This window comes from Protopterus annectens, chromosome 3.part1 (genome assembly GCF_019279795.1).
Source record: "Protopterus annectens isolate FY-2018-M chromosome 3.part1, PAN1.0, whole genome shotgun sequence".
Lineage (NCBI taxonomy): Eukaryota > Metazoa > Chordata > Ceratodontiformes > Protopteridae > Protopterus > Protopterus annectens.
The window spans coordinates 212,267,652-212,294,511 of record NC_056732.1 but is presented as its reverse complement, the minus strand read 5'-3'; the positions used below and the strand labels follow the sequence as shown (position 1 = coordinate 212,294,511).

General features: G+C 36.0%; 1 protein-coding gene across 1 annotated transcript in view; it reads left to right on the top strand.

Annotated features, from left to right (window-relative positions):
• LOC122798067 (histone deacetylase 9-like) overlaps window positions 1-26,860 on the top strand; it is a 2,531,134-nt gene that overhangs the window by 1,382,192 nt on the left and 1,122,082 nt on the right. The window contains exon 4 of the mRNA XM_044066719.1: window positions 24,616-24,693. Coding sequence (XP_043922654.1) covers window positions 24,616-24,693 — 78 coding nt within the window. The remainder of the gene's footprint in view (window positions 1-24,615; window positions 24,694-26,860) is intronic.

Genomic DNA, 26,860 nt, shown 5'->3' with positions numbered 1-26,860 from the left:
TTTCTAGAACTCAACCCTTTCCAAAAAGCCAGAGATGAACCCAAGGACTAGTAGAGAGAGAGTCTTGACCTTGCCTGGAATAGATTTGTTATGGTGAGTATAATAAAAGGTAATAGACGTAGACAGCCATTTAGAAATAGTTGTGTTTTGACACAGGCTGTCTTTTAGCACAAAACTGATGATCTTAAGTACTCCACTGAACGTCACAAGAAATCCTTTCTGCCCACAGCTGTCATACTCTATAATGCTTCCTACTGTCTTAGCACCACCCCCACTACTGAAGGAGACCACATAGTGCAATGTTAATCTTTTACTCATGTATTTTGTGTCTTTCCCCATCCTGTTTATCTCTCTTTTATCTCTCTTTTTTTCAGTGCAATATTAATCATCAGTGCAATCATCCTTTCTGCAATATGCTATACCTTAGTTAAAGTATTGTAATGTGTAATACCTCATATCCTAGTGTGAATAGAAATTAAAATGAAAGGCTCCCCCTTTCAAGTCACTACTAGATGCAGTATCAAACTCATCAAATACATTGGCTATGGTCAACAGTGTACCTATGTCAGGTGGTAACATATGTGTTTGGTCTACGTTGTGCCTATGTTTATCTGTGTAGTTATAACAATTTCTTGTGGGATCAGTAAAGTGTTTCTGATTCTGATTCATCATACCGTCACAAAAAATAAACAAATGATCCAAAGATTTGAAAGATACAGTTCTGTCAAGATAGTACTTGGGTTGTTTGTGGATATCCAAGGATTGAGTATCCTTTCTCAATCATTTTTAGATTCAGTAAAGAAAACATGAAGATGGGCGGCTTAGCGTAAAGTAAACTTGGGTAATACTTTATGCGTAAAAGAAGGATTCATTCTCAGAGAGCCCTGTCTCTATGGAAAATGAAGTAGCGTTAACTCACCATAAGAGCCTGCAACTCACATACCCTTCTTGCAGAGGTCAGAGCAATCGGTAAAACTGCTTCCCATGTTAAGAACCTCAAGTCAACCAGATTAGCTTTTGTAAAACAAAATAAAGATCCCAGGGAGGGACCAATGGTTTTCTTCACAGCCTGTCATGCAAAACCCCTTTCAAGAACATATTGACGTGAGACTTGCCTTGAAAGAGGAGAATCAGTGTGCAGACATGCTGAAATGTATGACGCATAAAACTTGATAGAGGAATATAAAAGGCCATAGGATACTCACTCACACAAATGTTGTCAAACAAGAGAACGACTAGCTATTATGTTGTTGGCATCACCAAGAAAACCTTTTTCTACACAATATAATGAAATACAAGTTATGCGTCATGTCAATATAGGTTAGCAAGATTATGCAAGATTTTGAAAACAAAAAAAAAAACAAAAAAAAAACAGTGACTGTAGATCCCTGAAGAAAAAGCTAAAATCCTGAAAATATATATAGTAGTCTAATAACTAAAACCTAGGTTGCAAGCAGTTATCACTTAAAAAAAGACATCTGGTGAAAAACAAAAACAGTTAGCAATACAGAATACTACCTGCTTTGTTTCTGTCAGCCTTACTTTCTATACCCGTTTCAGGGAAGGATTGCTGATGTGTTTCTGTGTACCTCTGTACGTTGAGAAGGTTTTGTTGTTAAGATGACATGTAACAAACACTGTGCAGGGTGTGCTGCTCTTAACTGGCAGCTTTCACTTTCATGATACCTCTACTTTCCTGCCTCTCTGTTGTGGTCATTAACACTTTTCTGGTCATTAGGGGAAGCCTAACATAGTTCACTGGCCAAAGTTACTTATATATATGTGATATTTTTAGAGGGGAAATGTTTTTCTAATCCTACAGCAATAACAGTTCTTTTGAGTAATGTTCTGCTACTTTATTGATCTTGTTACTGTGGACTTTTCCTTTTAAAAAGAAAGTTTCCTTACATAAATATTCTGGGTTTTGGAATGTGCTGATATATGTATGCGGTTACGGTTAAGCATCATTTCCATTTGCTGCTTTCACTGTGTTCTTTTTTTCTGTTTCCCTTTGGTCAGCTTTGTGGATGGAAACTTTTGTCCTGACCATGCACTTTTTTTACATATAGGAATCAGTAAGTAAAGAAAAAGGATTCAGGAAAGGCGTTCAGAGACAAATATGTTTAGCCCCGTGAGAAAAATTCTGATGCTGGTTTTAATGCAAGTCATAAAACTGTGGCATTCAAAATTCTTCATGATAATACTAAAATTATTTGAAGCTCTACGAGTGCTAGGAACTAGTTTCCATGAAAAATAATAGCAAGTTCCTTTAAGTTCATGTGTTTTATAGACACTGAGGTTTCTGTTTCATAACGTATACTGGTATAAAGCAATAGATTGAAGTGGATTGGATCTGGAAAGGGAAGTATGCGAAATATGAAATGCAGTAGAAGAAAGTTCCCTGGCCACACTGAGAAGTTATAGAATCTTCCGCAGTACTCAGGCTGCATACTGAATATTGCTCTAAGGTTATATAGTATAATCAAGGACTGCAAAAATAATTATAAAACTCTTTGTGATATTGAAAGGGCTACATGAAAGCTTTCAAAGGGAGAGACAAGATGATAGACTGTGGAAAGTAGAGGAAATAATAATAAACTGATATGATATAGTACCTGTGTATTAAAAAAAAACAGGCTCCAGGACATACATTTTCAATTGCTGGTTTCACTGTGCAGATGGTTCAGTCAAGTTTCTAAATAGAAACCTTTATCCGGACTTTGCATGTCTGCTGAGTTTTGGTGCTTGTTTTTTGATAATGTTTGCTAATGTTAAAGAGCTTGGCTCCCTAACTACTCTAACAGTACTGTGGTGCTCCATAGAGAATCTGTGAAAAAGATGAGCAGTGATCATTGGTACAAGGAAAGAAAATAAACAACAGACTGCTGGTATATGCTATATATCAAGAAAAATGTCGACATGCTGCTGTAACAGTGGCAATTTTTAAAGTGCATGTGTAGACATTCTAGGCCTGAAACTCCTGAAGCTATCAGTGTACAATGATACTGTTTTGTTTGCATATTTAGGCTTCCATATGCTACAGCACTACTGGATTTTCAGTGTAGCATCTTAATGTAGTCCCACGATCACTTAAAGAAGAACTTTAGTAATTCATATGACTACATGGATTTGTTTCACACTGTCCAGCATTGTACAATGTGCAGTGTATACATTTTGTAGTACATAATATTACTGAAAAACTGTCGGAGAAAATGTAAGTAGCATTTGGAACATTATTGTTGAAACTTGTTAACAAGAATAATATTTATTTATTTGAAATTTACTAAATAGGTAGGTGGACTAGTTAGTGGACCCTTTTTCGGACACAGTTCGAGTACCAGGGGATCAAAGTATGTAATACAATAAAAAAAAACAAAAAACAAAAGTGAAAATGCATCATACATCTAACAGTAATAAAAATGTATATCAAAATTATATATATATATATATATATATATATATATATATATATATATATATAAAAACGCATCTTAAGCAATGTGAAAGTATGTACAATATTTACATGGCCGAGTTGTCTTAGCAGTGCAATATCTAGATGTAGTACTTGTAAACATAGCTCTCCACCTCTAATAGCAAGAAATCTGGACAAAGCTATGAATAATGGTGGCGGCATAAAGAACCAAAAACAAAGACTGATTTTAAATATTGCTCTTACAAACCTAGAAAGTTGCTAGAGTAACATGATTTGTGTTAGCATATATTTTATGAAGGATATGGAGTCTGAAACTTAAATGCATATCATCATTCAGTGATGCCACATTTGAAGTTCAGTAATTTGAGTCTTCCCTTACATTAACTGGAGGGATATCTGATCATTTTTGATAAGTATCAAATAGCATAATGCTTAGAGTTTTGGGGATAAATGATTAAACTGCTGTTATTTGGCCAATTATAGTTTGCAGTGATTATGTGAAATAGTGCCACATAACTTCATTCATTCAGATCATAGCTTTTAGCAGTGTAAGGCCAACTGTCAGAATTGTTTAGTGACATAACACCAGTGAAAATGAAACACAAAAATATTCTTCTTCATCTTTTGCCGGTTAGGGGTCGCCACAGCAGATCACCTGTCCGCTCATGATTGGCAGAGGAGTTTTATGGTGTCAAGGTTCCAGCCCGGCACCCAACCTTCTACAGAAGGCACACACATGCACACACTCACACCTAGGGCCAATTTTAGAGTGTCCAATCCACCTACAGCATGTCTTTGGGATGTGTGAGGAAACCAGAGCACCCAGAGGAAACAAACGTGACCACAGGAAGGACATGCAGACTCTACACAGAAGGCACCCCAGCTGAGGATCAAACCGGAGAACCTCTTGCTGTAAGGCAGCAACGCTAACCGCTGCACCACCGTGGCTGCCCTGAAACACAAAAATATTACTATACTGAAAACTTCCTATACAGAATACATATTACAGACAGTATAGGAAATCACACCTGCACATTTGTACAGTAATATACAAAACTGCACAGATATTTTTAGCAAGACAACAAAATGGTTTGGGGAAAATACTTGCAACAAACATGTCCCAACTATATATATATAAATATATATATATATATATATATATATATATATATATATATATATATATATATATATATACTCACTGTAGTCAGCAAATCTATATTAAGGTCTCAGTGGTACATCATGACAATAGTAACTCAATAGATGCAATTTCATAGCTGAATAAGATCTGTTTGCACAACCCTTGTTGAATGCACTAAAGTGTTCATTACCACAATGCTCATGGTGGATCCCCATAGATATAAATAAAAAACTGAAAGCTGTTTACAGCCCTTCTCCATGACAAATAATGCTATCATCCTATTGAGCCATAAGACAATCACAGTCCATACACTAACCTCAGACAACACACACCGTGACACTTTCTGGACATTTGTCATAAACAGAAGCAACAACATAAATTGTAGCACAGAGTGACAGTAACCTATATTATGCATCAGTGGCAGCTGCAATACAAACTGCACTGCTGTTGTGCTTTACACATGATGGCACTCACATAAGAAGCCCTGCACGTCACCTTCCACAAGGTGACCTTTATCTCTGTGCAGAGAGGTAGGCCCGTGTTGTGTTGGGGACTCAGCAGATGTTGAGGTGGCCATTGCAGAGTGTGGTGGCTGCCACCTCACCTCTGCTTGTTCCATGGCTGATCAGGCAGGATAAAAAAGAAAAGTAATGGAAAAAACAAAAGAATGCAACAATACAGTTAAAGAAGAAGGGAAAGCGAGCAATGCAGAACACCAGAGCTGGTTCCAGCATTAGGCTTCCTAAACATTGAGCCTATGGCATGGTGGCTTGGGGGGTCCAGTGGCTAGGGGGCTGTCACAAAATGTACATTTGTTCTTTAGGAGTGCACTCTACATGCATTACATTTCTTCTTTAAGGACACACACAGAGTGCACCCATAGTAGCATCTGTGTGTGCGTCCTTAGTTCAAACCTGCAGATTTAAAACATATTCTAAAAAGTGGAGTCGTATTATACAAGAAATATAATTTAATACAATCAGGATTGTGCAACAAAGAACACATGCATGTATGCATGGTACAAAGAATGTGTTCAAGGAGCCTATGATTTTTAAAAAGCCCAAAGGTAAGCTTAATCTGCCACTCACCAGGTACATTTTCTTTGAATGTGGGTTTCAATGCCATTTCAATAAATGTGAGTTTCAAGGGCGGAGAAGTTCATGCTATGTCTGTTTTCATTGTGAGACTGTATTGTTTTGTTTAGCAAATGGCTGTCAATATTTGTGCTATAAAATTTGAAATAAATGTTTTAAATATCTCTAATCATTGTAGAAGTAAAGAATAGAACAGTATGCACGTTGACAGGTTTGAAAAGTGTTTATGGTAACTGGAGAGAAATAGCCAAGTAAAGGGACAATGGAATGTTTGGGTAGAGGTGCTGCCAGGTGGGTTCTGCTGTGTGTGACGGGGGGGCTTGATCCATTACTCTGCCCAAGACCCTATTTGAGCATGCTCCAGCTCTGCAGGACAAAAATACAAGGGTCAGTGTGACGTTGTCCTCTTTATTAAATCAGGACCTGGTAGGAAGAACAAGAGTCAACAAAACAATGTAAACAATAGCAGTAGAATGCATCTTTATGAAAAGGATGATAACACAGGGAAAATCAAATAGATATAGCTGGGACAGAGTAACTGGATTAAAAAAATAGTCTGCAAAGTCAATGTACAACTAAGCATGGTAAGTAATTAAAATGCATAAAAATAAAACCGTTCACTTGTGTGATAAATAGTTTCAGTACAGTTATACAATAATGGCAAAGACTGGTAAAATCAGAAGCGCTGGATGAGTTTAGGACAGTGTGCACATTAAATGTAGGAAAACTAATCTACAAAGCCAATAAACAACTAAGCAATGATTACAATTAAAATGTTAAAAAAAAACTGAATATCAAGCCTGGCTAACTCCCTTCTAGATTGTGTAAAATCTATTAATCAGCTACTGTTTAATTTACCCCTGGCTTTCACCAGGGTTTAACTCTAACCTGTGGAACATGTTTATTATTGTTTACTTATGTACTCTTTGTCAAAATTATAATTGTAACATGTTTTTAATATTTCTGTTTACCTTGGAGCTTTTCTACCTGGGCCTCCACTGAAAATGGACATGCATCCAGTCGGACTATCCTGGTCAACAAATGTAAAATAAAAATAAAATAAAAATAAATGAAAATGGTAAACAGGTTTAGCACAGTTCTAAGGTAATGCCATGAGTGCAACACACTTACCCTGCAGCTGCAAATCTGGGCAGCCATCTCTGGCAAGCAGTCCTGTTTATTGGAATGTCTCCAAACCAGATAAACGAAAACATAACGAGCATGGCATACACATGACAGCATAAGGCACATATAACAGTGCTTTCCAGACCTACTATACAGTCTCTTGTTGAAAGCAGATTGCTTATTGCAATATGTTTGCTCGCTCTCTCCCCTTATGGCATAGGGTGATACATATTCAGATCACTATATTCATGCTTACATTGGTCAACAGGGTAGATGGTACCAGTGACATCACTTTCTACTCTAGCAAGCATGTGCCAGACATCCATTTTGTACACTAGACCTTCATAGTTCCCCAGCATGCACTCTCCGTGCTGTGCTTGCAGCAGGTGTAAAATGATCTTGCACTCCCTGCTGCACCATGTGAGATCCTGTTAAGGCTATGTTCAATCACTAAGTCAAGTCCAAGAACAAAATGATAGCAGGGGCACAAGGCCACATTTCACAGGGAAACTATGATGTGCATCAATGGTAGCACAGTAACACAATGTCCATCTATAGTAGCTTAATGCACATGGTCATTAACATGAGGAGGGGTGACATTATAATGACCAGGCTCCTCAGATGTGCACACCCTATGTGAACTTCAAACTCAAGCCTGTCCATGATGGAGAGCTGGGTAGCACTATGCCCATGGTTGTTAACATACTGTATATCAGTAGTACCACAGCTGACTTCCACAGCCATTTACACCATATGTCTTCTCAGTGTCTGTGTATGAGTGACACTGGGCCTTGCAGAATGAAATACAGGGGTTAGCACCAATGGAAGAAATATTTTTGGTCTTAGAAAGCACCTTCAGTGTATGCTCATTTGTGACAATATGGGTTTAAGTAATTTAGGGAAATGTGGACTTTGGAATGAAGTCTCTGGGGTGCAATAGACATTGCCAAGGTTCAGAGCCAATAACATTACATAATTTCATTAGCATGCCATTGTCATCACAACCTCCATTCAAGTGCGATATTTGGTTGATATTTTTTTTGGGAGACCTTGCCACAAAAAGAAGGATAGAGAACCTGAGGAAACTGGATATCAGCATATACTGACATATAGGGAAATTGACAACAAACACAATACATGGTAATGGATTTCAGTATTGCAATCACTGCTCAAGGTGACATGGCCAACACAGACACTGTTACACATTGGTGTAGTGTATGTGGTAGCACAGCACAGCACTGACCATAATAGGAGTCTGATAGGTTGGGGAAATAAACTGACAGGGAACAAGGAAGAAGTAGAACAGGATGCAGTCCAGTTTGTGTGTGTATGTGTTTGTGTGTGTGTGTGTGTGAGGGGGGGGGGGTCATGCAGTCAGGGCACAGTGAACAGCAGGACAGGCTGAAGTCTTATGAGGGTGCATCCAGTCAGGGTGTAGGAAACATACAGTTTCAGTCACATTTTTGGTATTTAACTGTTACATTTGCACACAGGCTAATAGGAATGCTGGGTCTCCAGTACAACCATGATATTAGCGAAGCCAAAAGAGACACTGCATGCTTAGAGTTTACCACACTGGCAGATAGTGTCACTGGTAACACTGGTAAATACTAATAGGTGTACTACAGCAGCCCATTAATGTAGGTTAGCATCTGAAGATAAGGGCACTTGTAAATCCATCTTTGGCATTCTTATAAAACTAAGGAATAACAGTATAACACCAAACATTGCTCTGAACTTATTTAAAATGGCACCACCTTATATAAAACAAATGCAATAGACATTGTCAATATCAAACAAATTAAATACTAAGTTTAACACATAGACTTCATTCCAAAGTCCACATATCCCTGAATTCCTTAAACCCCTATTATCACAAATGAACATACACTGAAGGTGATTTCTAAGACCAAAAATAATTATTCCATGGGTCTGACAGTAATAAACATTGCTGAGCATGAGTGGTATTGGCTGACATGGATGATCCTATATACCCACACTGATCCTCATGTATTCAAAGGTGTGCCTGACCAGCAGTGGGACAAAAAGAATGTCAGTGCCAAGAAATTTTCACTACATGTTCTACTGTAGGCCCTATGTACACTTGGTATGCATATCCTAGATAATGATAAAGTGGAGAAGGCCTTCTGGGGACCACATGTGACAAGGACTGGTGCAGGAAGTCAGTATAGTGGAGATTGCAATATGGTAGTGGTACAGATATGTTGCAGGGTTACCTGAATAATCTTACAGTCCAAGGCCAAGACTCAGGATGCAGCCAGGGACAGGTTGACCATGAAGGGGTTGAACCTCCAATACAGCAGCAGTTCATGAATACTGAGGAATGTCTGGCATTTGTCAGGGTTTATAAGAAGAAAATCCTCATTGTTGGGTTGGTTATGAAAGCTGGACTAGTGGTGGCTGCCTAGGTGCTTGAAGTGGATGCCACAAGTGAGCAATGAGTCATGCCATTCCTGCTGGACATTGCATAGCAATTTTGCTTGGTTTACTCAGACATAACCCTCTGCATACATGTCACCAGAGGCATCAGAGCTGCAAAAAACACAATTTACACTACAAGCTACTACTGCCCAATTATCTGTAGAGGATGACCCAGCTGAGTGGTGGGACATACTATTCCTATATGACATTGCCTAGCATCACAACATAGTTTACTCAAACATAGGCATCTGCATTTCTATATTACATCAGTGTAGCAGAAGAAAAAAACTTAATCGCAAGGTATATATGTATCCATAGGCTATATATACTCATGATGTTTAGCTGTCTGTGTTCTACATTGTTGTAGGAATCACACACATGTGACAGTTTTAACACTGGTAAGTTGTCTGTATTCTGGATCGGTCAAAACAAATTGGCACATGTCTGTTATCAGCAGGTCTGTAGAGCCTGCTGCTGATGGTAACACCATGCAGATGGTACAAACCATGGGTGCACCTGCACTGCTAACATTGCATGCATGCTTTGCTCAGCCACAAATGAGGAGACTGCAGAAATCCAGGATGACTCCCTGGTATCACCAGGGTTTAGCATAGATCATTCCATCTGTATCAGTCCTACCCTTGATACACAGTGAGTACCACCACAAGCAGTCTCAGAGGGCTACACCAACTGTAAGATGTGCACATATATCATTGGGGGAGAAGTTTGTAGGTGGTCATCAGTACCATGACTCTGGATCATTCCCTGATTTTCTAACCACTGGCATCAAGCAGCAAATATACATCTGTGATCCAGGTGCCTACAGACTCTACACAGAAGGAATCATCACCAAAAGCTAAATAAGAGAACAAAGAGCTGTTAGATGGCAGCATTACATGCTGTGACAGTGCTCCAGTGACTACTTGCTGTACAGTGCTGCTGATGGAAATGGAAAAATATGTCTACGTTGCTACTTTTAGATACACTGCATTTTCATCTAGACAATCCCATATCCATCTATTGCAGCTACTTTATTGACTGTACCTACTTAAGCTATTTGATTAAGATAAAAATAGCCACAGTAAAGCATTTCAGCTGGCTTCATATAAATGCATTCTACTTCTGCAAAGCCAGAATAATGTCTATTTAATTTGAACAAATCATAACAGTGCCAAACACTTTCATCTACAGGCAGCTCCTGTACCCAGGAATTAAAGCTAAATTTATTGACTGTGTACACCTTGGATATGAGATTGTAATAAAATAAAAATAATAACAATTGGCCCAGTAATTTAACTCCATTAAGAACACACACACATGCTTGTGTGCACACTTTATATCAATTATAACTACTTGTTTGACTGTGACTGTGTTCCTCAGATGTTTGATTGTGATCAGATGAAATAACGGCCACATGGGAATTATTCTTCTGAGCTCACGGCTGTCAAAATATAGTGCACAGCCTACTGTGCCCCCATACCCATCAACCTCTTAGTTCAAGAATCAAAAATAAAGCTAAAAAATAATGGTGGACAAAGTTCCAAGATCAGTGACTTTATTGTCTTTATATACTTATAAATTTGATTACAACCTTTTTATGACTATATACCTCAGATGCTTGATAGTGAACAGATGAATGAATAAATACAAAAATTCCTGTGTAGCAGTTTTTGTCCGATCACTGCTGTCAGTATACATTGCGCTACCCTCCCCTCAACATACCTCTCACCTCTTAACTTAAGAACCAAAGACAAAAGACTACAGTCAGGGACAGCTATTGTTCCTTATATACTTAGAAAGTTGCTAGAATACCCTGCTTTGCATTATCAACGTCTTATGAAGACTACTGCATCTGAAACTAAATGTCTGCCACTTTTTAGTGACTGCACTTCTCATTAATTTAGCAGAAAAGCACAACCTTTATAAGGAAGAGACAAAAATATGAGGAAAATAGTCAGGAACATTCTACAAAATCAGTTGCAGTTAAAAACATCTATTCCTCTAACACACACACACACACACACACACACACACACACACATATGGGACCATCAGTTATAGCCACTTGTATGACTGTGACTGTACACCTCAGATATTTGCTTGAAATCAAATGAATGCATACATAAATAACTGCCAGATGAGAATTTATCTATTCAGCTAACTTCCATCAGAATTCAGTGTGCAACTGACTACAACCCCCACACCCACAAAATACTTTTCAATAACTTAGCTCAAGATATAGCTAAAAATGTAATAATGGACAAAGGACCAAAATCAGGTACAGCAATTAAAGGTATATACTTAGAACATTGCTAGAATAACAGACTTTGCATTAGCATGTTTTTTTTTCTGAAAACTATTATGTACGAAACTGAGATGAATATATTACTATTCAATGATTGCCAGTAAACCACAAACTTTTACAAGAATTGGGTCCAGATGAAAGGTCAAATCAGAGACATTTCAGAGATTCAATGCCCCATATACGTGTACATGCAAAACACACACACATATATACACACACATGCATACAACTTAATCTTAAAAGTTCTTACCTTCCTACATTTGCAATAGCAGCCATATTTATTTTAGAAAAACAAACAAAAACAACTCTTACTTGCTCCTGCACATGTTTCCACAGCCATACTTTAACTCCTCCTTTCACTTTTACATGAGGCATCCTCAGCCAATAGAAAGGGCTCCTCACTGCTTCATACAGCAATCAAGTGGTCACTCATACAGCAGTATGTGGAATGTCCTTAATAGGAACAAAGAACTGTAAAATGGCATAATTGTTTTATTCTTCAAATTCTTTGAAAATCATCCAAGTGAATAAAGTAAATTTGTTTTCACCTCTTTTTTTTTTGTTGTTGTCTGCATGCAGAGAATCATATACCACAACCCATGAAAGGAAAGTGTTTAGTGAGTCTACCATTCTCATTTTGAATGTTTCTTAGAAGATCAGGTTTACAAACTAGTCCACACACTATTAGAGTCATGGTTCTTTCTCAGTACCCTCTCATCCGTCTTTAGTTTCAGTCTACAAACTCTTTTAGTCTCCTGAATTACATTATATATCCTTTTGTCCATTCTCTCCCTGATCATATTCCCTAACTCTTTTCTCTCCTAGAGACCATCTGTGTTCAGGAGCATTACTTTCTACACATAGCAATGCTTTTTATACATCTGGTCATCTTAATTCTTTATACTAGATTTGGTAGACTCAGTCTGATATCATTATTCAGGTAAAAATCTTGAGAGACTAAGTGTACTCAGCATAAAATCTCCTCCATGCTCTGCATACCTGAAATAAGCTTCCAGTACCCGGATTCCATACCTTATGCTGTACATATGAGGACATTATGTACCCTTGACAGAACCCTCCTACGTTTAGCAAATCCAATAATTTGCAAAAAGTTAAAACCCTAAAATTGTTCTACTTCTTGTACAACCTAAGCCTCTTGCATTGTTGGTTCTTCCTTCCAAAGTACATGATTTTACACATTTTGGAACTAAATCTAAACTTCCACTAATGTGACAGTATTGGTAGCCTGACAAAGACCTGTTGAAAACGCTTCCTCCATTCTTTGTACAGTTTGTGCCCAAGTTCCATGTGCTACTCAATTACTGGTGAAGTTAGATGTAAATATCCTGTCTGAAGCATGGATGAGCATTGGTCTCTTCTCATCTCACAGCACATATAACAGTCATTCACAGGCTGGTGTAGAATTTTCAGCTGTTACACTCCAATTAAGGTAAATATTAAAGGTGTCATTTGTAACATAAGCTTAGGAAAGTGCTTCTTGCATTCTTTCTCATATGAGATGAATGATGCTTGGAAATAAGGTACTGAACAAGTCTTCTTTGCAGAAAATGCCATACATGATCTGATACTGAAGAAACAAATTGTCATGACTACAAGGCATATGTCATTACTTTTTTGCGTAACTTCCCATATAATGATGATCAAATGCATATGGTTTATTTCTTTTGGAGGATATTAATTCCACATTTCACTGACAGAGGTTAGAAGACATGGCTTTTCCTGAGTTAGATTGCTGTCCCATGGCAGTTATATACTTTCAATATAATCCTCTATACTGTTGGCTTTTTCCTTATGGTTAAATCACAGTTGCCTGTGATTATATATGGACATTTACTCACAGGTTGCAATAATAAGCACCCTTTCATGAGACAAGTTCAGAGGAAGTAAAAAAATCATTGCAGTTAATGAAAGGCTTTAATAGCACTCCAGTATGCAGAATTGCCAGGTCTTAGGACAACAGGCCAGCAAGACACTGAACTTTTGACTTTCATTGAATGTATGCAGAAAGAGTCTAGGGCAGTCTTATATGATAAATAGATACAGATTAGACCATAAATTACTGTGGTCAGTAAAGCTTATGTTTTATTAGCCTTGTCAGTTTTCATCTGCACAGGGGTTTAGATTTTACTATTTTTGGGTGGGGTTGGGCATTGACCCATATGGTCTTCAAAACTTCCTCTCAGCAACCTTATAAAACCATTTATTCTCCTAGGAAAAAGAGCCCACATGCCCATTGTTTTTCCACATGGGCTTAATGGCAAGTTCTAATATACACATACATGCATACAGATATTTCAAGCACGGGCATTAATGCCCTTCTAGCTTGCCAATATACCAAAACACTTGTTCCCATTAATAAGTGTCCAGGCTGTTCTTAAAAATATCTAAACTAGTACTTGCTTTAATGTAGTCTGGCAGTCTTTTCCATGCATCAGCTACTCTGTCAGAGAACCAATTAGTAAACTTCTCATTCCTATAGAATCTTCTACATAGGTTGTCTGACAATTCTTTACTACTTTTTGTTAACTCCAAACATTCCCAGAGGTAGTTGTCATTAAATGTCCTATATATCTGAATAAGATCTCCTCTTAGATGTCTATAAGAGACACTGTACAAGTTTAGATATTTTAGTCTTTCATAATAACTTACATTTTCACATCCATGGATGCCCTTGGTATATTTCTGTTGTACTCTTTCCAGTTTACTCATGCTTGTTTCTTACAGCGTTTCCATACTGTTATTTCATACTCAAGTTTGGGTCTAGTGTAACTATCAAACAATGACGTCATTATTTTTGATTTCTTAGACTTTATAAATCTTTTTATGCAACCTATAATTTTATAACTATCATTAACCAATTGGTTGATATGATTACAAAAACTCAAAGCTGAATCTACCAATATACCCAGGTCCTTAAATGAGTCTACAGTTTCAAACACTGTGTATTGTATTAAATATTCACCTTTAAGTTTATGTCTCCCAAGTCTCATATGCTTAGTTTTTGATGTATTTATCAGCATATTATTATCATGTGCCCAAATGGTCAATTTATTCAAGTTATTTTGGAGACATGCCTTATCTGTAACACATGTAATCAGTTTACCCAATTTCAGGCCATCTGCATATAGACTATAGAACACCTCAGATTATAAAGTTAGGTCTGAAGGATGCAATCTAAACAAGTAATGGCCTAGGACAGAGCCCAGTGTGACACCCTGACTGTAACCAAGGATTTTGCCTGTCCAGTTGCTGTATGATACTTGCCATGTCCTAGTTGTAAGCCATGCAGCTATCCATCTTATCAAGAGTTCATTATTTGGGGGTGTGGCCAAGATGAACATTAAGTAACAGTACTTTCTCTCTGCTCTGTCTTTACAGAATATTTATGACAGGATTTTTTGAGTATATCTATCCTAATTTTGTTTTTTTTTACATATTTGGAATCTATTAATCATTCTTTAGGATAGTATATAAAAATGTTGGCAATTTTTTTATTTTTTTCTGTCAAAAAGTACTAGAGAAAATACTTGGACTTCAGACTACAGAATGAGCTATTCCAAATCTACACTTCAAGAAACAACTATTAAGAAAGCACTTCAGTCACTATTAACTAACATTCAAGAACTGACAGCAAATTTTGATAGAATGGATGTGAAACCGGATAACTTCAAAGAAAAAATGTTCCCAACAAATGGAAACATTACACAAAGACCTTAAGCAGCAAAAGAGACAGATTACTGGTATAGAGACTTCACTAAATGATATGGACACTAGAATTCAAGAAGGTGAGCACAATATAGACTTTGTTTTAAAACATAATACTCTTTTACAAACAAAAATTGATGATCTAGAGAATAGATCAAGAAGAAATAATATTAGACTTTTTGGTCTGCCTGATAATGTTGAAGAAGGTAATATGGAAAATTCTTAACATCTTGGCTCCCTGATGTACTAAAGCTTCTTGAAGCTCTCTCATATGGGATAGAAAGAGCACACAGGTCCTTCGCTACTGCAAAAAAAGGTAACTCCAATTCTACTAAATCTGTTATAGTGAAGTTTTTATCTTCTCATGACAAGGAGATAGTGTTAAAGACTGCTTGGGCTAAATCTCCTGTCAAATATAAAGAAAATGTCATACGCTTTGATAATGATTACTCATCTTCTGTAATTGTCAAAATAAAGCTTTTTTTGCCAATGCTAAAAGAACTAAAAAAAGCCCAAATAAAGACTCACCTATTATTTTATTGATTTCTTCACAACAGAAGTAAAAATTTTTTATTGAACTTAATAGTACACAGGGAATTTCTGAAGTATACATTTGGGATGCTCTAAAAGCTTACCTATATGTTAAAATTATTGATTGGTATAAAAAGAAAATAATTTTGTGGGATAAAGGTCTTCAAGATATACAAACAAAGTTAGATGATTTAAGGCTTGATGCTTCAAAGAATCCAGATAAGAAAGATAGAATGAAGGGAATAAATACTTTAAACAATAAATATATGGAAATCCTAAACCATAAAGTCATGATAAATCTTGAAAAATATAAACTTATAACTTTTTCTATAAATCCTAAATCCATGAATATACTAGCTAACAAGACTAAAAGATTAAATAAACTTCACCATATTAAAGAAATATATTCTCCAACAAAAAAATGGTATCTGATTTACCAAATATATTAAGTGAATTTAGAGAATTTTTTTTAAATTAAACCAACCCAATGATAGCATTAATAGTACAAAAGATATTCAATCTTTTATACATAATAATATAAAGAATAGACTATCTGAAGCACAAATAAAATTAATAGATAAACAAATATATTTTAAAGAAGTAAAAGATCAAATAACCAAACTTAAGAAAAATAAAGCTCCTGGTAACGATGGTATCATTTCTGAAATCTACAAGGTTTTGCTTGCTAAAGCATTAAATCTGCTATATACAGTATTTAATATATCTCAAAATAACAACATTATACCTCTCTTTTGGAAGTACACATTTATTTCCCCCATACTGAAGTCTGATAAAAATCCTGTACAATGTGCTTCATATAGGCCCATTTCATTATTAAACACAGACTATAAAATGTTCATGTCTATTTATGCTGATAGACTTAAAAATGTTTTACCATCACTGATAGATATGGATCAAATAGGTTTTATAATTAATAGAACTTGTTATGATAACCCATGCAGACGGACAATAGAGGTATGACTGCCGAATCCTACACAAATGCACTTTATAAGCACTTACACAAGTGTATGGATCATGCTATCCCTAATAGAACCAAGATGTTATCCTCTAAAAAAAGGAAGCCAATCTGGTGGACCTCTGCCATAAACAAACTCTACAACAGAAGAAAGAAACTGTTGCAAAAAAGAGTAAAATCCCATGACTGGAGGAACTCCCTGGTCAACCTCAGTAAGAAGCTGAGATCCCTCATAAAATCCTCCAAAGCTAGTTATGAAAACAAAATTGCCACTGACTCTAAAGACAACCACAAAGCATTCTATAGCTATGTCAAGAATCTAAATGGGAACACTCAGATCTGCTCTGAGTTACAGCATAATGGCACTAAATATACAGAACCAACTGATATTGCCAACATCCTAGCAGATAGGTTCAGTGCTAACTTTACCCCCTCTCACCCACTAGAGGGCCCATCTCTATACCTGAAGAATGCAAAGTTCCTATAATCACAGCTGCACAGGTAAAAACACACTCTCCAAAGCCAAGAACACAGCATCCATGGGACCTGACAATATCCCAGGCTGCATTCTACATGAACTACAGAATGAACTGGCACCCTACCTAAGTACCATGTTCAATCATAGCCTCACCTCAGGCTTTGTACCCACTGAATGGCGCACCACGACAGTTATCCCACTCCACAAAGGGGGAGCCATGACAGACCCCGGGAACTACCGCCCCATTAGCCTGACGAGCCTGGTCTGCAAGGCCATGGAACGTATCATCATGGAACTCATAAACAAAGACATTGGTAATCTCCAAACTCCGGACCCTACACAGTTTGGATTTGTAAAAGGCAGATCATGTCTCCTAAACCTGATTGACTTCTTTGAAGCAGTCACCAAAGCCATAGATCAGGGTAAAATGGTTCACACAGCTTATCTAGATCTCGTCAAGGCTTTCAACACCATCCCCCACTCTGGAATTATAGATAAGCTCACTAAACTAGGTATAAATCCCTATGTCACAAGATGGGTTGCCAACTGGCTCACAGACAGAACCCACACTGTGAAAGTAGCGGATTTCAAATCCGGCATCAGACCAGTGACAAGTGGAGTACCACAGGGTTCAGTCCTGGGTCCTCTCCTGTTTGGTATCTACTTCTCTGAAGTGCAGGCCAACATAGAAGGTCTTTGGCTAACAAAGTTTGCAGATGACTGCAAACTAGGAGCCATAATCGAAACTCCTAACGATATGGACAAACTACAAAAGGGCCTCAATGAGACAGATACCTGGTGTCAAAGCCATGGCCTGAAGCTCAATGCCAAAAAGTGTATTGTCATCCCCTTTGGTAAAAACTCTGTACCCATGAACTACCACATAGCTGGTAGTCTACTTAATGCCGAAAATGTGATAAGAGACCTTGGGACACAGGTGGACAGTAGTCTGTCCTTTGATAATCACATCACCACAGTGGTCAGGAAATCCTTCTATGTGGCTCATCTCATCACAAAAGGATTCTCATCCAGAAAAAAGAGGTCATTGTTCCCCTCTACTCATCACTCATTAGACCCATTATAGAGTACAACGCCCCTTTTGGTATGTACCTCACAAGACATCTACAACAACTGGAAAGACCACAGAAATACCTCACAAAGAGGATTACTGGCCTCAAACATATGCCCTATGCAGACCGTCTCAAAAAACTACAGCTTTACTCCATCGCATATCGCCTACTCAGGGGCGATCTCTGTCTAACATACAAAGCTATGTCAAACCCAGAGCTGTTGGACATGCTCCACTTAAAGAAATCCCAATCCCTCCGTGCTACACGCTCTAGGGACCTAAACCTTGCCACCACAATAAACAGAACATGCTGGAGGGATAGATTCCTGTCCCAGAGACTTCCCATACTCTGGAACAGACTACCTATCTATGTCAAACAGAGCACCTCATTAGCACTCTTCAAGAAAAATCTTGATGATTGGATGGGAAATGGGAAATTCACCCCGGGGATCACTTCTGTGGCTCTGCTCGACAGGGGCACAGGAAAATAATTTTCTTGGGTGGCGAAAGCCAGGGTACATTTTTTGGCTAGGCTTGTATGGGCCCTAGGGCCGATAGCCTAGTACCTACCTATGAACCTATGAACCTATAAAAGCCTTAAAGAATAATTTGACTCTTGTTAGTTTAGATATTAACTGTGCCTTTGACTCAGTTAATTGGAGCTATCTTTTTATCTTACTGAAGAACTTAAACTTTTCTAATAGCTGTATTAGCCTTATAACTCAATTATATAATGAAAGTCAAGCCTACATAAAAATAGGTACAAGTATATCCCAGATCATACCCATTGTAAAAGGAACCAGACAAGGTTGCCCTCTAGCTCTGCTTTTATTCACATTAATTATGGAATCTTGGTCTAACCTAAGAAGGGATAACAATAATATACAAGGATATAGGTTAAATTGTAATGAAACATCAAAAATCCAAATGTTTGCTGATGATGTATTAATCGCTCTTGGTGGTACTGACCCTACCTTACAAGAATTGTTTAAAAATATGGATATATTTCAAAAAAGTTCTGACCTCAATTTTAATAACTCTAAAACACAGATTCTTCTAATTGGTTCCAAAAATTATAATATACATGACCAATATAAAAATATATATATCTCAGTCCCAACAAATAACATATTTAGGTATAATTATAGCAACCAATATTAAAGCCATCTTACACCTAAATTATAGTAAACGTATAACAATAATAGAGACTCTGATTAGTAAGTGGAACAAGATTTTATTCACAATGGATGAAAAACTTTCTATTATAAAGATGATCTTGCTTCCAAGGATCTTATACATAATACAGTCTATTTCTATTCCCCCTACAGGCTCTTTTATTAAAAAAAATTAACACATTGATTAAGAACTTTTTATGGCATCCGATAAAGCCTAGAATTGCATTGTCCTATCATATGTATAGCTGGGAAAATAAAGGTATATCTTTACCAAATCTAGAACTTTATTCAGTTTTGTCAGTTATTAAAACAATTGTTTAGCTTATAGATGGAGAGAATTTTGCAAAATAGAAAGAAATTACATTTATCCCAAAATACCAAAAACAAAGATAACAAACATCTACCACAGTTAATATATAATTCAATTATATGGAATTTGAAATAGTATTTTTCCAATCATTCCAGTCAAATGCATAACTCTACTTATGTAATTTTAATTTTAAGGGCCTTTAAAAACTATATATTTAGGTTTAGAATCTTTGAAAATTGGCTGTTCCTTATCTTCCCTATTGCCTATACACAAGGCATAATTCTATCAGCAGATCATTCTAAAATGTTGTTATTTAAACAAAAACAATTAAAGTTTTGGCATCAAATGTTAAATAAAAATGAGGCAAAATCTATTAATGCTCTCATAGATGAATATAACCTTAACACTCTACTTTGGTCAGATTTGCAAGAGTTTAGAAAATATATTCTAGATAAGATAATTTTAATCCCCTGAAATGCTAAAAATTCAATACCCAAACTTATTCAATATTTGATTTTATAGGGTCTATATTAGATGAACGAAAGTTCAACTTAGCGAACGCTCACATGAGTGAAAATTGCGGAACTCGAAACTGCAATTGTGAGATTGCGGTACAGTAAAGATGGCAATATTTGCCCTTTCCTCACTGTAGTGCGATCTTGGAGTAGGAATATATATTTAGCGGGGGGTGTGGGGGGCACAGCCCCCCACAATTGCAGTTTCGAGTTCCTGGATTTTCGCTCATGTGAGCATTCGCTAAGATGAACTTTCGTTCATCTAATATAGACCCATATTACACACTTATAATAATTTACCACTTAAAATAGTATATCATATATTTATAAAGCAATTAAGCAAGATCTAGATGTATATTCAGATAACTATTGGAACTCATTTTCGGTAATCAATAGTTTTATTCCCTCAGAAAAAGACAAAAGTTAATTTTCTTCAGTCAGACAGCAAAACCACTTCCTTTATTAAATGTAGAATCTTCACATGGAGATTTTTACATAAATCTTTCATCACACCATAGAAAATGAGTAAGATAACTAAACAAGATATTGTTTGCTGGAGATGTAATGCAGTAACAAATGCTGATTGGAGTCATATATTTTATGACTGTGTACTATTAAAGAAATTTTGGGAAGAAGTTAACACTTTTTTACAGGCAATTTTTACAGACAATTTTATGATTACAAAGTCACTTGTATTATTCAATATACCTGTCCCAGACTGTATAAATGAAAACAGATATTCTTTGCTCTGGTCTATACTATCCATTACCAGGAAAATAATTACAAGAAATTGGAATTCCTCATCAGCTCCCTAATTTAATGAGTTTAAAGGTCTTCTCTTAGAAATATCTAAGTTAGAAATGTTAACTAGCAAATCTAAATCTACAAGGAATACAAAGTTATATTACAAATGGGAAAATGTACATGAATTATTAGTTAAAGAGCTGGATAAATGATTACTGGTGTAATCTTTCCTTTTTTAAAAACTTTTATTCTTTGTTTTCATTTTTTTCTGCCAAACAAATTAATTGATCTTGTTTTTTAATATATAGTGAACATCATTGTACATAGTTATTGTATTAATTTTTTCTTTTTAAATATAGTAATTTAAAAAATTCAACTTATTTAATTTTTCAAAATATCTGTTCATTATATTAATGTTTTCAATAAAGCTGTTTTAAAAAAAGAGTTCATTATTTATTATTTATTTTTTAATTATTTATAACTAATTTATTGATCAGTGTTATGTGTATGACCCTGTCAAATGCTGAAGTTAAATCTATATAAATTACATCACAGCACAATTTTTCATTCATAGCTGTTATTATATTGTTATAGAACATCATGTTACAGGTGATAATAGATCTGTTTTCCACATATGCATGCTGATATATGGTTTCAAGTCCCAACCTATCCAGTTCTGACAATAACTTATCCAATATTACCTTCTCCATTGTTTTTCCACAACATGAAAGTAGACTTAAGGGTCTATAAGATTCTGGGTTTGTTCTTCTCTCCTTTCCCTTGAAGACAGGTTTAATAAATGCATGTCTCCAATCTTGAGGAATCTCCCCATATTTATATGACCTAGTGAATAATAAATATAACCATACTGTAAGTTCTTGCTGAAGAGTTCTCAGGCCATTGTTACTAATTCCATCTCATCCCTGCACTTTGTTTGGATTTGATTCCAGTATCTGGGGTTACCTGGATGTCACTAGGACAACATACCACCCCTTTTGTGGAGCCAAACTGTTTTGCATAAGATTTTGTAAATATATGTATAATCTGTTGTGTCTGAGAATAAAGTTTAGAATCTGCACACAGTTTATCAATTTGTGTGTATTTACTCCTTCCACATCTTATATATCTATAAAAAGGTTTCCTATTATGCTCAATATATTTATATAAATTTTCTTGATCTTGTCTCACACTATGCTTAATCTGCTTGTCCAGCTTGTTTATTTCAGTTTTCAAAGTGGTAGTTCGACCTCTTTTCCATTTCTTATATATTTTGTCTCTCACCTTAATCAGATTCGTCTGATGTTGTATGCCTAGATCCTGATGTTAAACATTTTTTTTGATTTTTTGCACTGAAACAATCTCTCTTTCAAAACTTTCCACATTCCATCTGCAGTTTTTCCACTGAACACCTCAGTACAGTTAGTTTTACATAGTGACTGTTTTGCTTCCATATAATCTGTAATTAACCTTCTGTGCATTGGCTTATATTTCAGTTTGGCAGAATTATCTAGCAACAAATTAACCTTTATAACCCCGTGATCACTGCAAATTAATGGTGGTAAAACTTAATTTGAAGTTACAGTAATTTCTTTGGGAACACAAACAATGTCTACTATGTTCCGCCCCCTGCTAGTTTTTTTTTTTTTTTTTTTTGCAATCTGTAGCAATTGTAGTTCCTGAATATACACTGTGAATAATTTCCTTACTAACATTGTAGAATCAATATTATTCCAGTCTGTTTCTGGTAAATTTAAGTCTTCCCTCCTGTGTTTCATGCAAGAAATGTATGCATTCCTCTAGATCATCTGCACTTGATTTTGGTGGTCTATATACTCCAACAATTGTTATATGTTCCAGGGCTGTCTTTATTGTCACAGTTACACAGTCTGTAGTGTTGGTGTTATCACTGAGCATGTAATAATCACAGGTCTCATAGCTATCTTTAATCTCTTATCATAACACCTCCATCTGATTTTTTATTAGAATTCCTGTTACAGTAAAAACATTTATACCCTGACAGAACTGGTTTCCAGTCATTGTTCTTTAACCATGTTTCACAAACAATAACATCAATCTTGGGGAATGTAGCAAATTTTCCAATGAAAAATAACTTTTATTATTAATGCTCCTGGCATTAACAACCATCAGAGATGCATTAGATGTTGCTATCTGTGAACTGTTAATTTTTTGACATGGCAAAAATCCTGCCTAGTGTTTGTTAGATATTGCAAAATATCTGCTGCAAAAATTATCTTCCCTGATCTAGACAAATGCAGACCATCCTGTCTGAACATGTGCCCAAAACAAGGTTTGGATGCTGTACGCATTTTCATTTTTTAAACAGGACATTTTTTCCATGTAGGTATTTACCCAAAAATCTTTTCATTCACAGTAATATGACTATCCTTTCTATAGGTGATTTGCGAAACATATGTCCTAACACCAGTACAAGCTATACTATCTAAGGGGGATGTCAGTTCCCTGCTAACAGTCAGAGAATCAGTGAGGGTGACATCATTTGTACCAACATGAATAAAACCAGATCCATACTTCCTTACATTAAGGTGCCCAAGGCTTGTCTCACATCTTCTATTTTCATTCCTGGCAAGCATAACACTATTCAATGTTCATTATCATTCCTGCAAATATACGTATCAGTTTGTCTAATAATTGAATCTCATTGAATCTGATACTATCATTCAATGTAGGATACGACCCTGTATCACTCCCCTTAGCATAGTATGACTCCTGCACATGCTAGGCTTCATTTCAGAGCACTATGTAACACACTGTTAGTTCAGTCATTATGGTCATCCCAGTGAATTGACTGCCCACCCTCCAGGTCATTGAGACAACATTTGCTTTTCATTTACCATTTCATCTGTACCAGTCCTCCAGATCATGGTCCACCTGCTGAACCTGAGTTTATGGGGCAAAAATTAGGGATTTGTCACCCTAAGGCATACAGCTGGCAGGCTTTGCATTTTACTTTTAAAACTCGTGTTCTTTAGTACATTTCTGTTTCAGGCCATGTAATTGCTTCTGCCAAACCTCAAAATTCTATAGAAGTGCCACATTATAGCAAACAACAGAGTATTACTTGATTTCAGCAAAGTTGAACTTTATGTAGTTGCATGTATGTAGTTTATAATAATATTCTTTGTGAAGATGACAAGATGTATTCCAAACGTGTAATGTTCATGGTATTTCTAGAACTGATCTTTCCATCTTTTTATGGCTGAGCGTGATTACAAGTCAGTTTTTCTTTTTGTGTAGAAGTAAAAAGAGAGTAATTATTTTCACATGGGTTTATTTCCATTTTCATTGTTCTATATCTGTCCAGATGCAGTAGTATTAATAATCACATGTTGTACTGTAGTTCACTTCTGATGGAGGGTATTCTGACAGACTTCAGTAAGTCCAGTGGTTGTCAAAGTGTCTCTGTAGCACTGCATTCTGTGACAAAATTGCTACTAGATTAGTTTTCTGTTTATTGAAATACATGCTTAAAAGGTTCTGCATTTCATTGTTTTCTAATATGAATCTTCTAGATCAGCTGGATTTGCATGTTTGCCGTCAAAATGGGAGACTACATGAGGACAGGGAGAGATCTGCTGTGCTATGCTCAGGTAATGTTATTCTTCGCATGCTGCTTTTTCGCTTGTACTTTGCATCAAATGTTCTGTTGTCATTGTGATTGTTTATTGTGTTATATGCAAAGACATGAGGAAAACAATGCACAGACTGGCTCAGAGAATTAATGATTATGTTTTCACCACAAAAATAACTCAGATTAATAATGATCTATGTAAACAGTCCAAGGCTTGTCATCATTTTAGAAAGCTCTGTGTGCATGTATACATATTTATGTGTTTGTTTGTTAGGCCTTTTAACACAGAATGAGGGCTGTAGTAATTTTCAGACTTTGCTAGATAAAAAAAGATGAAATGGCAGGTGCAGGTTAACACAGGTGTAGCTCCAGGTTTGAATGATACTGTCAGTATTAAACCTGTAAAGCTAAAAGCCCAGGTGTTAGGTGCTAACAAATATAAACACTATGATATGCACATGAAAATGCATGATCATTTTTACAGTATCTTTTTAGAAAATGATAGAATTGTAATAGACTACATTAAAATGTTGTTCATTAATTGTGTCAGTCAAATAATTGTACTGACTTGCATTTAATGGTTAATGGAAGAGATTTTTAAATGTTTTGATAAAGTATTTATGAATTATATGAGACAAAAGCATTTAACATAAAACAAGTGAAACATCTTTCCAGGGCTCCTTTTGCTGATTTTTTAGTAGTGAGGTTGTGGTTTTAAATGTTAACAGTGTCCAGCTGTTATAAAATCTCAAGACATTAGCTTTTTAGTCCGACCTCAAGTGTGTATGTATACCCTAGTTACAAATCAAATCGTAATTATAGTCTAAGGTATATATCACAGATTTTTGCCTGAATTCAGCAGCTGAAGGAACACATCCTGTGACTATGCCTCATTGGTACATTGACAGTGCACCGTTAGTGAACAACATACACTCACACACATGCGCACATGCTAACACACACATATGCAGTACTATTCACATGCTACTGTTAATGTTAGGAATGCAAGTCATTTAAGTAAGCCTAATTTAATTTTGTAAAACAAGAAAGACATATTAGAGTTATATTCCTATCATCTATAACTAAGATGGCCTGAATGATAACTAACTGAAAGTCTTTGCCTAATCCTGACAGTGATTTGAATCTTTAAAATATGCTAAAGTTTGAGATGGCTGATTACAAATACTGTTGAACACTAGATGCATTATTGTAGTGTTTACCTGTGTGTAAGCTTTAGACTTGGATCTCAGAATTCTGCCCTTCCTTCAAACATATGAAGATTCCTATGAATTGTTTAATGTGACTCGTCTTGAAGATAAAGACAGAAATCTTCTATGCATTTAAACTACACAAGATAAACTTCTCATGTGTTTTTACTAGTTTTTGAACTGTGCTTAAGCAACACTTTTTATTTTAAACTAAATATTATCCATAGTATAATTGGATCCAGATGACGAGAACTAATCTGATCATTATCATAATCGGAAATAAAAGCATGAAAACCACTGTCAGTGCGGAAGCTAAAAATATCAAGTTATGTTGTTAGCAATCATGACTAATACATGAAAAATGTCGAAGTTATTATATCAGCTTGTTCTTTTGTTTGCTAAACTGAAAATTAATTTAGCTCTTGTGATTAACATCTTGCTCATTTAGGTCATTTCTAGGCAATTCAGCATGCCTGCCAGCTGTGACAAACATATATAAACATATAAATACAATGGAGACAGAGGCATACATTAAGAATAAAACAAGGAGTGTTCAAGGATGGTCCAGAGTACCTCTGATCACTCAGTGTGAAGGAAGTGATAATTTATACTAATCTAAATAAGAGATGCAGTCATATAGTGAATGTAGAAAGACAGTATTCTTTACAGAAGAAAAAAGGTTTCTTTCGACTTGTAAGGTCTGATCTCTACACACGCATGTCTTTCTATCAGACAGGAATATGGTGGGCCTTAACTTACTTTGCTATCTTTTTTTTTCCTTCTTTGAAAATTATTTCCTGTGAATAGGAATGCTGAACATGCAGTGCAGCAGAGGATACCGTTATTATTATTATAGGCTGCCTCAAACAAACTACATATGGGTGAGACTAGCCCAGTGCAGAAAAAGAGAAATAATAAAAATGAGCAAGAGGAAGTCTGCTATAGAAGAATCCTATTTTAATACTCTTAGCAATCAGT